The sequence below is a fragment of the Cetorhinus maximus genome, chromosome 18 (assembly GCF_964194155.1).
Source record: "Cetorhinus maximus chromosome 18, sCetMax3.hap1.1, whole genome shotgun sequence".
NCBI classification, from domain to species: Eukaryota; Metazoa; Chordata; class Chondrichthyes; order Lamniformes; family Cetorhinidae; genus Cetorhinus; species Cetorhinus maximus.
The window spans coordinates 91,784,581-91,797,873 of NC_135896.1; the positions used below are offsets into that span (position 1 = coordinate 91,784,581).

The following is a 13,293-nucleotide window of genomic DNA, read 5'->3' on the forward strand; positions in this document are numbered from 1 at the left end:
ATTGAATGGTGTAGCTGTGGGCAAACTACATCTGCACCCAAAAATCTTTTAACATTTCGTTATTGTCTCAGTGCAGCTCACTACAATTCTCTTTGGTGTAATACTAAAACAGTTTAGTTCCCACTAGTTTAAACTTCCTTCATCAGATTAATGACATAGTTGGTGTCGATATGCCAGTGCGGACCCTTGTTCCACACCCACCAACTCTTGCTTCCTGCTTTTTACATCTCTCCTCTCTCTTTCACACTCTCCATCCCTCTTGGCCTCAACCCCTCCCTAATCCATTTCCCATTCATCCACTGCCTCTTTTCCCATGCTTGTTGTTATTTTTGCTATTTTTATAATGTCTTTTTATTGAATAAGAATATAAGTAGTAGGAGGGGGGAGTAGGACATTCAATCCGTTGAGCCTGCTGTGCCATTCGATACAATCATGGCTGATCTTGTACCCCAACTCCATCTTCCTGGACTATCACCATGCTCCTTAATTCCCTCAGTATCCAAAAATAGTCTCGGTTTTAAATACTACTCAATGACTGAGCAACCACGGCTCCCTGGGGGACAGAATTCTAAAGATCCACAACCCTCTGAGTGAAGAAATTTCTCATCTTCATCCCATCTTCATGGCTGATCTCCTGTTCTAAGTTCTAAACTCCACAGCCAGGCAAAACATCCAGTATCTACCAATCAAGCCCTTCACAAATATATCTATCTCAATGAGATCAACTCTCATTCTACTAAATTCTATGGAGTATAGACTGACTCAACCTCTCTTTATTGCACAATTTTCTCAGGGGCGGCGTCTATATTTGAACTAACTTAGATATGCTTTGCACTGGAATTGTAGAAAATGGTTAATAAATGAGCTCCAAAAATATATAAAATCACTCTGACTACGTAAGCTTAACTTAGGCGTTAATGAAAATTAGTGTTGATTTATTTTGATGTCACTGTTGCCAAAGGAATGTTAGCTTTGAACAGAATACATGAGTGTCACAATGACTTACCTCATCCTTGCCATGGAAGAGGTATTCACAACCATTGTTCAACCTGAAATGGAAGCCCAAATACAGCACACTTAAATTGAATGCTTCCACATGTAAAAGTATCAGTCATAGTTGAACAACATCTTTAGGCATTCTATATTTAGCCTGGTAGCTGCAACAGATAATGATAGTAATACAGTCTGGAGTCACATGATGTTCATTAATAACCCAAGCTTTGCAGTCACAGTTTATCCTGTCATCTGAATTCCTCAACTGCTTTCAAGCTTTGCAAGTCCATCTTACGAAGGTACCATTCTATATATAAAAGGGTTCTGGATTGCTAGCACCAGTATTTTTCCATTGGGAAAAAAATTTGCTAAAGTTTGTCATCCCAGCAGGAAAGGATGTGACATTTAAACAAACTCACCACAGGTAAACCAAAATACTTCTTCCCACAATAATTTAAAGGTAGCTTAGTACAAAAGGGCTAAAGTCTTGGGAGCTCAAGGTGACACTATTTGCAAGGTGTCTTCAGGAGTTCCAAATAATAAAAAGATAATTGGTATATAGAACCGTGGGTCATTAGGAACCAGCAATTGCATGTTGGTCTTCCACAATAATGTTTCAGAATGGGCCAAAAGTACATTGATCCATCTCCCCAAAAATATGGAAATCAATAAGACCTTGAGAGTTATTAAATTAAATTGAATAAAACAAAATCTGACATGGGCTGCTGTCATCTCAGTCCAGTGCCGCTCAAAATGGAAACTGAGCTAAGTGAGAAATCCACCCAGCATTGTCCCACTCTGTGGCACTGGAACCATTGTTCAGCACCAGGAGTAAACAAGGCCCAAAGGAAAGCACTGTGCCTGGTTCCAGACACCCCTCTGTTCACTGACCATATCTTCTTTGGCCAGAAACGCAGGCTGCAAGCCAATCAGGAGCAAATGGTTTAGAAAATATGGTTTGTGGAAGTTTCAAGAAAGGTAATACTTTGACAGAAAAGACTTTGCTGTCAAGTGTAATTGGGTGATATATCAGAGATACTGCCCCACTATCCTGTAGCTAGGCCTGACAATTGTTCATTTAAAAATTGCTGCTTGTTGGGACAGTTTATCTGGGACTGGCTGGGACTGTTTATCCGCACATTCTACCTCAGGCTTATAATGAGCAAGTTCTACTTGGTCAAGTTTGAGACTGCTTCCCTTGCAACTTTTCTACTTCAGCTTGATCTACTGATACACATAGACGTTGCTCTCAGTTCGTATATAGAGGTTGTTCTGATTATTATTTTTGGCCGTTGGAACTGTTCACGCCCATTTCCTTCTGATAGAATTGTTTACCCTTCTCCTTATTGAATACTGTTTGCGAGTTTCCATAATCCTATTCATGTCTGCGTGCTCATTACTTTCTTCCCTCGACAGAATCAGCATTTCATAGAATTATCTATCTGTGAACAAGTTCCAGTTCTAACCATGAAGATTCCAATTATCCCAGAAAAAAGGTCCAGCTCCAATATAGTCAATGATCAAACCTGCCACACTATCCTCTCATGCATCACTTGCGTTTCATGGCCTCCTACAGTAGTAATCCTGGATTAACAAAAACAGACACTGCAAAAAAATTCCAAATGTTTGCTGGAATGAAAATTGAAAAAAATAACAGTGAAAAAGCACAATAACTACACAAGGCTGGAGCTAGTTATTAGCAGACAGCTGAAACTTAGTGCTGCTCAACTCCACAGAAAGATCACTGAGACAGCCCTATTACCTTTCACTTATCAAGGACAGATATATCAGTTGCAATAGGAAAATGGGAGCAGGAGTAGGCCATTCAGCCCATCGAGCTTATCCCGCCATTCAAATAGATCATGGCTGATCATCTACCTCTACACCATTTTCCCCTATTATCCCCATATCCCTTAATGTCATTAGTATCCAGGAATCTATCGATTTCTGTCTGAACATACTCAATGATTGAGCTTTCACAGCCCTCTGGGGTACAGAATTCCAAAGGTTCACCACCCTCTGAGTGAAGAAATTCCTCCTCATATCAGTCTTAATTGGCCTACCCCTTATTCTGAGACTGAGTCCCCTCATTCTAGACTCACCTACCCTATCTACATCTACCCTGTCACGCCCTGTGAGGATTTTGTAGGTTTCAATGAGATCACCCCTCATTCTTCTAAACTCTAGAGAATACAGACCCAGTTTCCTCAATCTCTCCTCATAAGACAATCCCGCCATCCCAAGGGTTAGTCTGGTGAACCTCCGTTATCCCTCTATGGACAGTTAACGTAGACAGTTAATAACAAATACATGTATTGAGAGAAAATTGCACCTTGATTAAAAACTCAGATCTTCAATCTTCAAAAGTAAAACCCATTTCATGATTTATTCAGTAATAGTGTTTGCTTGATGCCCAACATTGCGATGATTTTTAAAAAGGAATGACAGAAAGCACAAACTGGGGATTTTATAAATGTTGCAGCAAGTTTACTTCAATCTTCAGATCGTACCAGTAAACTGGTAGCTAAAAGAAATGGTAATGAATCTGGTGTTTGGAATAAGATATGCAAGCTGATTGTTAAATCACACAAGCTGGTCCAGATACAGCATATCTTGGTGGATCCCTGTTGGCCTTTCAATGCACCCATGCAGAGGGAACTATGAGTCTACTCATTTCAGAATAGTTCTGCTTCTTAATCATATTTCAAATTGGCATTGCAATCGCAGTTTCAGTCTCCACTTGGGAAATTTTGTTGATGTATCTCCCATTTCTGTTCTTGTTTTGACATTGCAATTTTATGCCAAACAACAGGGGAATCTTAGCTATCACTCAACACCATGTTTGCAACATTAAATCTTCTATCCAGCATCAAACCTACTCACCGCAGTTTAAATACGTGTTTTTTCTTCTTGTAATCAGCAGCCACTTCACAGGAAGCACCTTTCAGGTTCAGGGGCTCTTCTCCATGGTATGTTACACCTGCACTATAATTCTTTGTATCCTTATAGAAGTAAAGTTCGCCACTCTTCAGGGCACAATATAAGGTAGTCCAGGACCTAAGTTTGGATGCAGCACATAAATGTACACAAATGTATAATTTCAAAATCAATAAAATGGTCTTCCTAATCTGTATCGTCCAGCATTGTATGACAACAACTTGTGTTAAGATTGCACCTTTAATGTAAAGAATATCTTAAGCTGCTTACAAATATGCATCATGAAAATGGACACTAATTCAGGAAGGGATAGAATTGTGAGTGGTGAGTGAAAGTTTGAAGAGAAAGATAGGTTTTGAAGAGGGTGTGGGAAGGTCGTGGGGTTACCGATTGAACAGGAGAAGAATCTTGAATTTAATGCGTTGGAGGATTGCGATAATGGGTGAATAGGGCTTGCTTTGCTGAAAGGGCCGGTAGGCTTTAGACCTATTGTGATTTGCGGAGAGTGGAGAAAGAGGGGCCAGCAAAGACCCTTAAGCAGTTTAATGTGCAGGCGACAGGAAGGTTTCAATGTCAGAATAACTGACACGGGCAATGTTGTGGAGGTGGGGAAGTAAGCAGTTCTTATGATAGAATGTTGGGGTTACAGCTCAAATCAGGATCAAAAAGAAGCTCAAGGTTATGGATTGTATGGTTCAGCCTCAGGAAAGTGGTGGGATTGGGGTGGAGTCAGGGAATAAAGTTTGTAGGTGGGCTGAGAGGAAAGGCTTTTATCTTTCCAATGTTAAACTGGAGGAAGTTGTGACTCACCTACGATCTGACATCCAAAAGTAATCAGGCAGCATGGAGATTAAGAGTAGTGGCGGAAAGGTAGAGTTGGTACCATCAGCAGTGAATTCATTCACCGAGTCAGCAGAGAAACATTTATGTAATTTATAGAAAACAGGGGGTTTTTTTGTGATCAAGGTGACCGGTGCTGCAGAATGTAGCATTTTTTTCTACTTTTGAGATTCCAGTCTTGAGCCACTGGTCTCCCAGATCAGATGCAATACAAAGCTCTTTCTGCACTGTCTGCACAGGAGGTGAAGATTTCTTCAATGCACCATGTGATGAAATAGGCAGTTTAGAAAAATTTGATTTATGATTTAATTGACATCTAACAGAGATGAAGTCTTTCCCTAATGGGTTTAAACTAAACCTTTGTTGGATATCCCCAATGTATTTGTTAAGAACTGTGCATGTGTTGAATCAGCCATGCCTGTAGCATTTTTGAGTTATTCATATTGCCAATCTAGTGCCAAATTATGGACAGTTTTGTGTTATTGACTTGCACCACAAAAGACTTACAATCAGAAAGAAAGAAAGACTTGTATTTATATAGTGACTTTCATGACCACCGGACAGTTCAAAGGTCCTTACAGCCTATGAGCTACTTATGAAATGTAGTCACCGTTGTATGTAGGAAAAGCAGCAGCCAATTTGTGCACAGCAAACCCCCACAAACAGCAATGTGATAATGACCAGATGATCAGTGTTTGTGCTGTTGATTGAGGGATAAATATTGGCCAGAACACAGTGGATAACTCTCATGCATTTCTTCAAAATAGCACTATGGGACATTTTAAGTCTACCTGAGAGGGCAGGGGGTTAACATTTCATCTGAAGGAAAGCACCTCTGACAGTGCAGCACTCCCTCAGTACTGCACTCTTGTGTCAACCTTGATTTTTGTGCTCAAGTTCTGGAGTGGGACTTAAACCCACAACCGACTGACTTGGAGATGAGACTGCCTCCAACTGAGCCACAATTGAAGATGTGAATATCATTCGGACTCAGTTCCCACAAACTAAGAGCTTGAAAGGTTCACCTGTTTGATGCTTTCCGGTTAGGCCCTTCTAGTTCATGTTTACGTGCAAGGTAGCCTTCCAGTTGGGCAGCTTCTTCTCTCGAAGTCAAAATGGGAAGCGTGGACGAAACTCTGCGCTTCTCAATTTCCAGCTCTGGCAGTATCAGGGGTGGAGGTTTGGAAGCTCTCGCATGGTGCTTCTCTTCAAACTCTGATTTATCTTCAATCTCTAATGTCTTTTCTTCTGGACTTTCAGTCCCATTTACCAAGCCAGACAAATCTTCTGATGTGGTTCTCTATGGAAAATTGGAAATAATGTGAGGGGCTAAATTCATGAGCCTTAAAAAGAAAATCACCTGCAACTTGGACTGTGTTAGTTTTCAGAGTCATGCATCGTAACTGAGAACTACATTAGGTATTAGTGGCTACAGGCGATCAATGATCTGCACTAGCAGTTATCCCAGGAAGAAAGACCAACAGAACTGTATATTTTCAATGCATGGTTAGCTTTAATTTAGCCTTGCTGCATGTTACGTTATAGGGACAGTACTATCAAGTCAGGTTTACTCTAAATGATGTGTGATATTTGTATTAATACGTTTATATGCAATTCCTTTGTCCGCTATTTTAACAGAGCCCATTTATTTCAAATGGGTTAATATTTTTATTAAAATTTTGAACAGGGAAATGTCATGCAAATACATCAATGTGTTTATATGGTCACACTGAATAGGACAATTTTACCCCACAAGTACTTGAAGGTAAAGTTATCCCACAAAACATCATATAGTCAAGCAACTTTTCGATTTTATGATGCTCATTCTTGTTTTTAAATCCCTCCATGGCCTCACCTTCTCCACCTCTGCATCTCTCCCAGTGCCACAATTCTCGAAGGTATCTGCGCTTATCCATTTCTGGCCTCTTGAGCACCCTCAATTTTAATCGCTTCACCATTGGTGGCTGTGCCTTCAGTTGCCAAGGCCCTAAAGCTCTGGAATTCCCTCCCTACCAGTCACCAGCTCTCTACCTTGCTTTCGTCCTTAAGACACTCCTTTGAGTAAGCTTTTGATCATCTGGATAGATGGTGGTGAAGTGGTGATGTCATGGACTAGTAATCCAGCAACCCAGGCTAATGCAGTGGGGACATGGGTTCAAAATCCACCAGTGCAGCCAGTGGAATGTGTGTGCAATTAATAAAATATAACGCTCGTCTCAGTAATAGTGACCATGAAACCATCACTGATTGCAGTAAAAACCCATCTGGTTCACTAATGCCCTTTAGGGAAGGAAATCTGCCATCCTTACCTGGTCTGGCTTGATGTGACTCCACACAGCAATGTGGTTGACTCTTAACTGCCCTTTAAAATGGCCAAGCAAGCCACTCAGTTCAAGGGAAATTAGATATGGCCTTTCCAGCAACACACTTATCCCATGAAAGATAAAGGAAAAAAATCTGCCCTAATATCTCTTCATGTGGCCCAGTGTAATATCTTGTGTTGTGAAGTGCCTTGTGTTATCTTATTATGTTAAAGGTGCTATATAAATAGAAGTTGTTGTTATAGTCTTCCTCTCCTTTTAATCTTCCCCGGTTTATATGTCCCTCGAGAGTTATGGGGGCTACTTGCTCTCAGTATTACTCGTAACAGGCTCCCATTGGTATACAAGAACTTCCACTTAACTCTTCGTTTAATTTTATAAAGGCCGGGCCTTTATTTGGCACCTTGCCGTGGCAACACCGCAGAAATCAGGAGCTCAGTGGAATGAAGAACTGAAGCTTTATTCTTATGCTTGATGGTGCACATCTCCTTTTATGGGAGAGGCATCTTTTGTAACACACAGGACGCTGTTAATTGAATCACCAGCTTAATATTGCCGCTTGCATGACAATGTCTGCTAATACTGCTAAGAGCCAATCATTTAACAAATTGTCCACTATGTCTGTACAGGAATGTAAAATATTAACATGCTAATACCTGTGCTAAAAATAACAGACAATGGAAAGTCATGCGGGCATGGTCAGGGTTCATTTATTAATATCACTAACAGTAATCTCTAGGCTAAATATTAGTTATGTTTACATGCTGCGAGGACCACAAATGCTTCAGTTCATGGAAAATATGATACTGCACACTGTTTCACTTCAGCAAGCATCAATAAAAGTTTTGGGTGAGTGGGATAAATATGTTGTGTTTACAAACATGCCAAGCGGAGGGCGGTTTTTGAATTGTTTACAGATTGTATAATAAAGCTGTTTAAGTTTTTATGTTAAGGCTTGCAGTACTGAGTGTCTGCTGGACCTCACTCAAAGGTGCACATGTTGTAGATATTAGCTGCAAGAGTGACCTTGCTCCTGGTTTCTTATGGTAAATAATAAAAATTGCAGCCACACCATATTTACTTGGCCCAAAACTACTTCTTTAGGCTAAAAATTGGTTAAGGTCCGTTTTCAGGTGAGGAGGGGGTGGCGCTTTGCAATGTGCCGTGCCCGCTGCCATGGAGACGGGCAACATGCGAGCTTGGTGCTGCCTCCTGATTTACTTGATTGTAGCCTTGGTCCAAGCAGGGTCTGTGCTGCTGGCTGCCTGGTCACTCAGCAGGGGGCCGCACTCGGTGCGCCGACAGCACGTGCTGCAGCCAGCCTGCTCCACTTAAAGACAGTCTGTCCCTCTTAAAGGGGAGCTGCACTCTGCCTTCTTCTTGTGGAGGGGTGTTTGCTGCCTACACTGACAACTAGAAGCTGCACAAATGGAGCACCAAGGAAGAGAGAGAGAGAGAGAGCCCCTAGTTTCATGGATGTGACATCCGATGCCTTAGTTGTAGAGGTGGACAAGAGGAGAGGCTGTATTTCCATGGTTTTGTAGAGGGGGAGAAGGTGGGGGACAGGAGACCCTCAAGGACCATCCACTGAAGAGAATGTGGGCAGATGGCTATGGAGGTCAAAACAAGGAGAACCCCAAGATTCAAGCAGCAGTTCCACAAGAAGTCTAATAATGAAGTAGCAGAGAGGGTTGAAGATAGTGCAGACGGTAGTGTAAATATGGACTTCCAAAAAGCACTTGATAAAGTGACACACACCAAACTTCTTTGGAAAGTAGAAGTAGAGGGCATTAAAGGGACAGTGTTAACTTGGGGACAAAACTGCCAAGGGAATATGTAGCAGAGAGTAATGATGTACTGATGTTTACCTGACTACAGAGAAGATGCAGGAGGGTTCCCCAGTGGTTGGTATTAGGGCCATGGCTTTTCTTGTAAAATATAAATCATCTTGGATATAGGGAGTACAATTTAGTGGTTGATATAAAACTCGGCAATGTAGTAAATGGTGAGCAGCATAGTTGCAGACTTCAGAGGGACATAGACAGCTGAAATCGGCAGACTCATAATATAATGTGGACAATTGAAGTGATGTATTATACATCCTTGGCTGAGAGCCCTGACATCTATTAGACGCTGAGACAGCTGCACCCCAGGGAAAACATTGCTTGTTTGACAGCTCTTACTTTCTGATCTATTCTGTCAATTACGCAATGTTTATTTACACAAGATAAAGAAGTTTGAAGTGCTTGCAGTTTCAGCTATTGGTACTTTGAATGGTCCAGATGATTGACACATTTATAGGGCTGTAGTGAAAGGAATTTTGTTTTAAGGAAGTAGGAGGTTATGAACGAATGACTTTTTAAAAAAGCTTTTCCACACCTTATTGTTACTATAGTGTACATTGGTCCTGTAGACTGACAGTGGGCGAATGGGCATGGAAATGCCATAGCTTGACATGGAAGGTATGAGGGGCCATGGGAGTTAGGTGGGGGAGCATGAGGTGGCATGAGTTGGCACGGGGAGTGTGTGGGGCGGGCGGGTAAGAAGACTGAGGGCTGGAGGGCAGTTCTTTGTTTTGCTGTCATTAATGCCCATCAGCACCTGCCACATGCCCCCCCCCCCCCCCCCCCAGAATGAAAATCCCACCTTTGCTGGCACTTCCTCCAAAGATGGGCAGGCTCAGCTGGGAAATTTCCCGACTCCCGCTACCCGCGTCCAGGATGAAAATCCAGCCCACTATATGCAATTCTGGGCAGTACATTTTGAGAAGGATTTCAAGTCCTTGGAGGGGGTCCAGGGGAGATTAACCAGGATGATATCAGTGATGAGGGAGTTCAGTTATGTGGATTACAGAAACTGGGATTATTCTTCGTAAAGTAGCTCACCTTTGTAACTTAGGACAAGACTGTTTTTGCTCCACATCCTATGGATCGCAGTAGTGTGCTTTAAAATAAATACCAGTAGTTCTGAAACCAACAGCATTTGGAATATATTCACTTTCCAAGCGAATCAAAAGCCCAACGTTACCTAATGTCTTGGTGTCTGTATGTTCTTGTTACGTAATGATCACAACTAGAGAGGAAACCCATCACCAACTCAACAACTTGATAGTCAATTTTAAGAACCTGCTTCAGTTCAGGGTCCATTGAAATGTAGCAGGAAATTTTAACTCTGCAGGTTGGTGGGCACGTGGCAGGGCAGCAGTTAAAATGGGGCAACTCCATTTCCCGCTCTGTCCTTGCCAATTTCCAATGTTAGTGCTGGATGGCATGCATAAGACCCTGATGGCATTACAACCCATTCCTTTCATACCCACAGCAATGGCCCCACCAGGCAAAGCTGTGGGGTTGTGAAGTACTGAGGTAACTTAAACAAACTTTCTTTAGTGCAAGTGGGGCCAGGAAGAGCACAAGTGCCTTATGACACCACGCGAAAAGTCCAGGTCTCCACTGCACCATGTCCAATCACAAGGCCTTTGGAATAAAACCACGCCCCTATAAATTATCTTACTACTAATAGCTCTCCCTTAGCCCTGAGAAGGGAACTTTGGTCTACATGTTTTGCCTGTCAGGTTAGCTGCTGCTTTCTACCCAAAAGGGCATGTGGCTGAGCAGAGGCCCTCAAATTAGGTCCAGTAGTTCAAATCTGCCAGGCCTCTGATTCATTAGCCTGGATGGGAATGCTGTTCACACTGGCTGGGAACTCAAAGTGGCCATCGAGTCTTTGGTTGGTAGCTCATTACTCACATCATTCTCTATATTACTCGTGAAAAACCTACTCACCAAATTTAAAGATAGTGGACACTCTGCCGCGGTGGCAAACCACAGGTTTGCTCACAATGCCGCACATATAACCAATCCTCAATCTGCATGTCCAAAGTCCAGTGCTGGATGAGTAGAAATGTCTTCAATTTAAATATTGGGTAGTACGAAGCCATTCTTTTTGGTCCCTGCCATAAACTCCATTCCCTAGTCTCTGACTCCATCCGTCTCCCTGGCAACAGTCTGAGGCTAAACCAGACTGTTTGCAACCTCGGTGCAATATCTAACACCAAGAAGAAATTCCAACCATATATCCGCCCCGTCACTGAGACCGTCTATTTCTAGCCCCACATCGCCAGACTCTGGTCCTGCTTCAGCTCATCTGCTACCGAAACCTTCATCCATTCCTTTGTTACCTCTAGGCTCGATTATTCCAACACACTGCGAGCTGGCCTCCCATGCTCTACTCTCCATAACCTTGAGGTCATCCAAAACTCTGCAGCCATGTCCTTACTTGCACAAAATCCCATTTCCCCTAACAGGTCTGCACTGGAGGGTCTACTCTGGCTCCTGGTTATAGGCAATGCCTCAGTTTTAAAGTTCTTATCTTTGTGTTCAAGTCCTCCATGGTCTCACCTCTCCCTCCCTCTGTAACCTTCTCCAGTCCCACAACTCTTTGAGATCTCTGCATTCATCTAAATCCAGTCTCTTGAGCACTCTGGATTATAATCACTCCACTGTTGGTGGCTGTACCTTCAACCCTAAGCTCTGGAACACACTCCCTACACCTCTCTACCTTGCTTTCTTCCTTTAAGACAATCCTTAAAATCTACCTCATTGACCAAGCTTTTGATCATCCAACCTAATATCTCCTTATGTGGCTCGATGTCATATTTTGATTTGTAATGCCTCTGTAAAGTGCCTTGGAAGGCTTTGATTATCTTAAAGGTGCTATATAAATGCAAGTTGTTTTTGTTGTTGTAGTTGCTTTGATTTGTGGAAAAGCCAACTGTGGGTCTCAGCATTTCCTGAAGGAACTGCCGAATTCAGAGCAGGTCACCTATCCTCTAACTTGGGATGGCTCAAGACACAAGTCAAATAAAGAGATTGGGAATGTCTTGGAGAAAAGAGGGAGCTTAAGCCTAAAAAAATCCTGCCTCCTCCAGAGGACCCCAGCATCATAGCTGCCATTCTTCAGCCAATATGATTCACTCCACGTGGTATCAAGAAATGGCTGAAGGCACTGGATACTGCAAAGGCTATGGACCCTGACAATATTCCGACAATAGTACTTATGACTTGTGCTCCAGGGTTTGCCATGCCTCTAGCCAAGATGTTCCAGTACAGCTACAACACTGGCATCTACCCAGCTATGTAGAAAATTGCCCAGGTGTGCCCTGTACACAAAAAGCAGGACAAATCCAACCCAGCCAATTACCGCCCCCATCAATCTACTCTCCATCAGCAGTGAAGTAATGGAAGGGCAATAACTTGCTCACTGATGACCAGTTTGAGTTCTGCCAGGACCACTCAGCTCCTGGCCTCATTACAACCTTGGTTCAAACATGGACAAGAAAGTGATTTTGCCCTTGACATCAAGGCCGCATTTGACCCAGTGTGGCATCAAGGAGACCTAGCATAAGTCAATGGGAATCAGGGGGGAAACGCTCCACTGGTTGGAGTCATACCTAGCACAAAGGAAGATGGTTGCGTTTGTTGGAGGTTAGTCATCTCAGCTCCAGGACATCACTGCAGGAGATCCTCAGGGTAGTGTCCTAGGCTCATCTTCAGCTGCTTCATCAATGACCTTCCTTCCATCATAAGGTCAGAAATGGGGATGCTCGCTGATGATTGCACAATGTTCAGTGCCATTCGCGACTCCTCACATACTGAAGCAAGACCTGGACAATATCCAGGCTTGGGCTGACAAAGTGGCAAGTAACATTCATGCCACACAAGTGCCAGGCAATGGCCATCTCCAACAAAAGAGAATCTAACCATCACTCTTGACATTCAATGGCATTACCATGACTGAATTCCCCCATTATCAACATCCTGCGGGGGGGGTTACCATTGACCAGAAACTGAACTGAACTAGCCATATAAATACTCTGGCTACAAGAGCAGGTCAGAGGCTAGGAATCCTGCAGTGAGTAACTCACCTCCTGACTCCCCAAAGCCTGTCCACTATCTATAAGGTACAAGCCAGGACTGTGATAGCATACTCCCCACTTGCCTGGATGAGTGCAGCTCCCACAACACCCAAGAAGCTTGACACTGTCCAGGGCAAAGCAGTCTGCTTGATTGGCACCACATGCACAAACATTCACTCCCTCCACTACCAACACACAGTAGCAGCAGTGTGTACCATCTACAAGATGCACTGCAGTAATTCACCAAGGCTCCTTAGACAGCACCTTCCAAACCCATGGCCACTACCA

The 13,293-nt window shown here is 42.9% G+C and overlaps 1 protein-coding gene across 2 annotated transcripts in view; it reads right to left on the bottom strand.

Moving 5' to 3' along the window:
• LOC144693355 (spectrin beta chain, non-erythrocytic 1-like) overlaps positions 1-13,293 on the bottom strand; it is a 559,404-nt gene that overhangs the window by 11,135 nt on the left and 534,976 nt on the right. For both annotated transcript variants that reach the window (XM_078563183.1, XM_078563184.1), the window contains exons 33-35: positions 5,796-6,070; positions 3,877-4,050; positions 1,007-1,049 (exon numbers count right to left, since the gene is read on the bottom strand). In XM_078563183.1, coding sequence (XP_078419309.1) covers positions 1,007-1,049; positions 3,877-4,050; positions 5,796-6,070 — 492 coding nt within the window. The remainder of the gene's footprint in view (positions 1-1,006; positions 1,050-3,876; positions 4,051-5,795; positions 6,071-13,293) is intronic.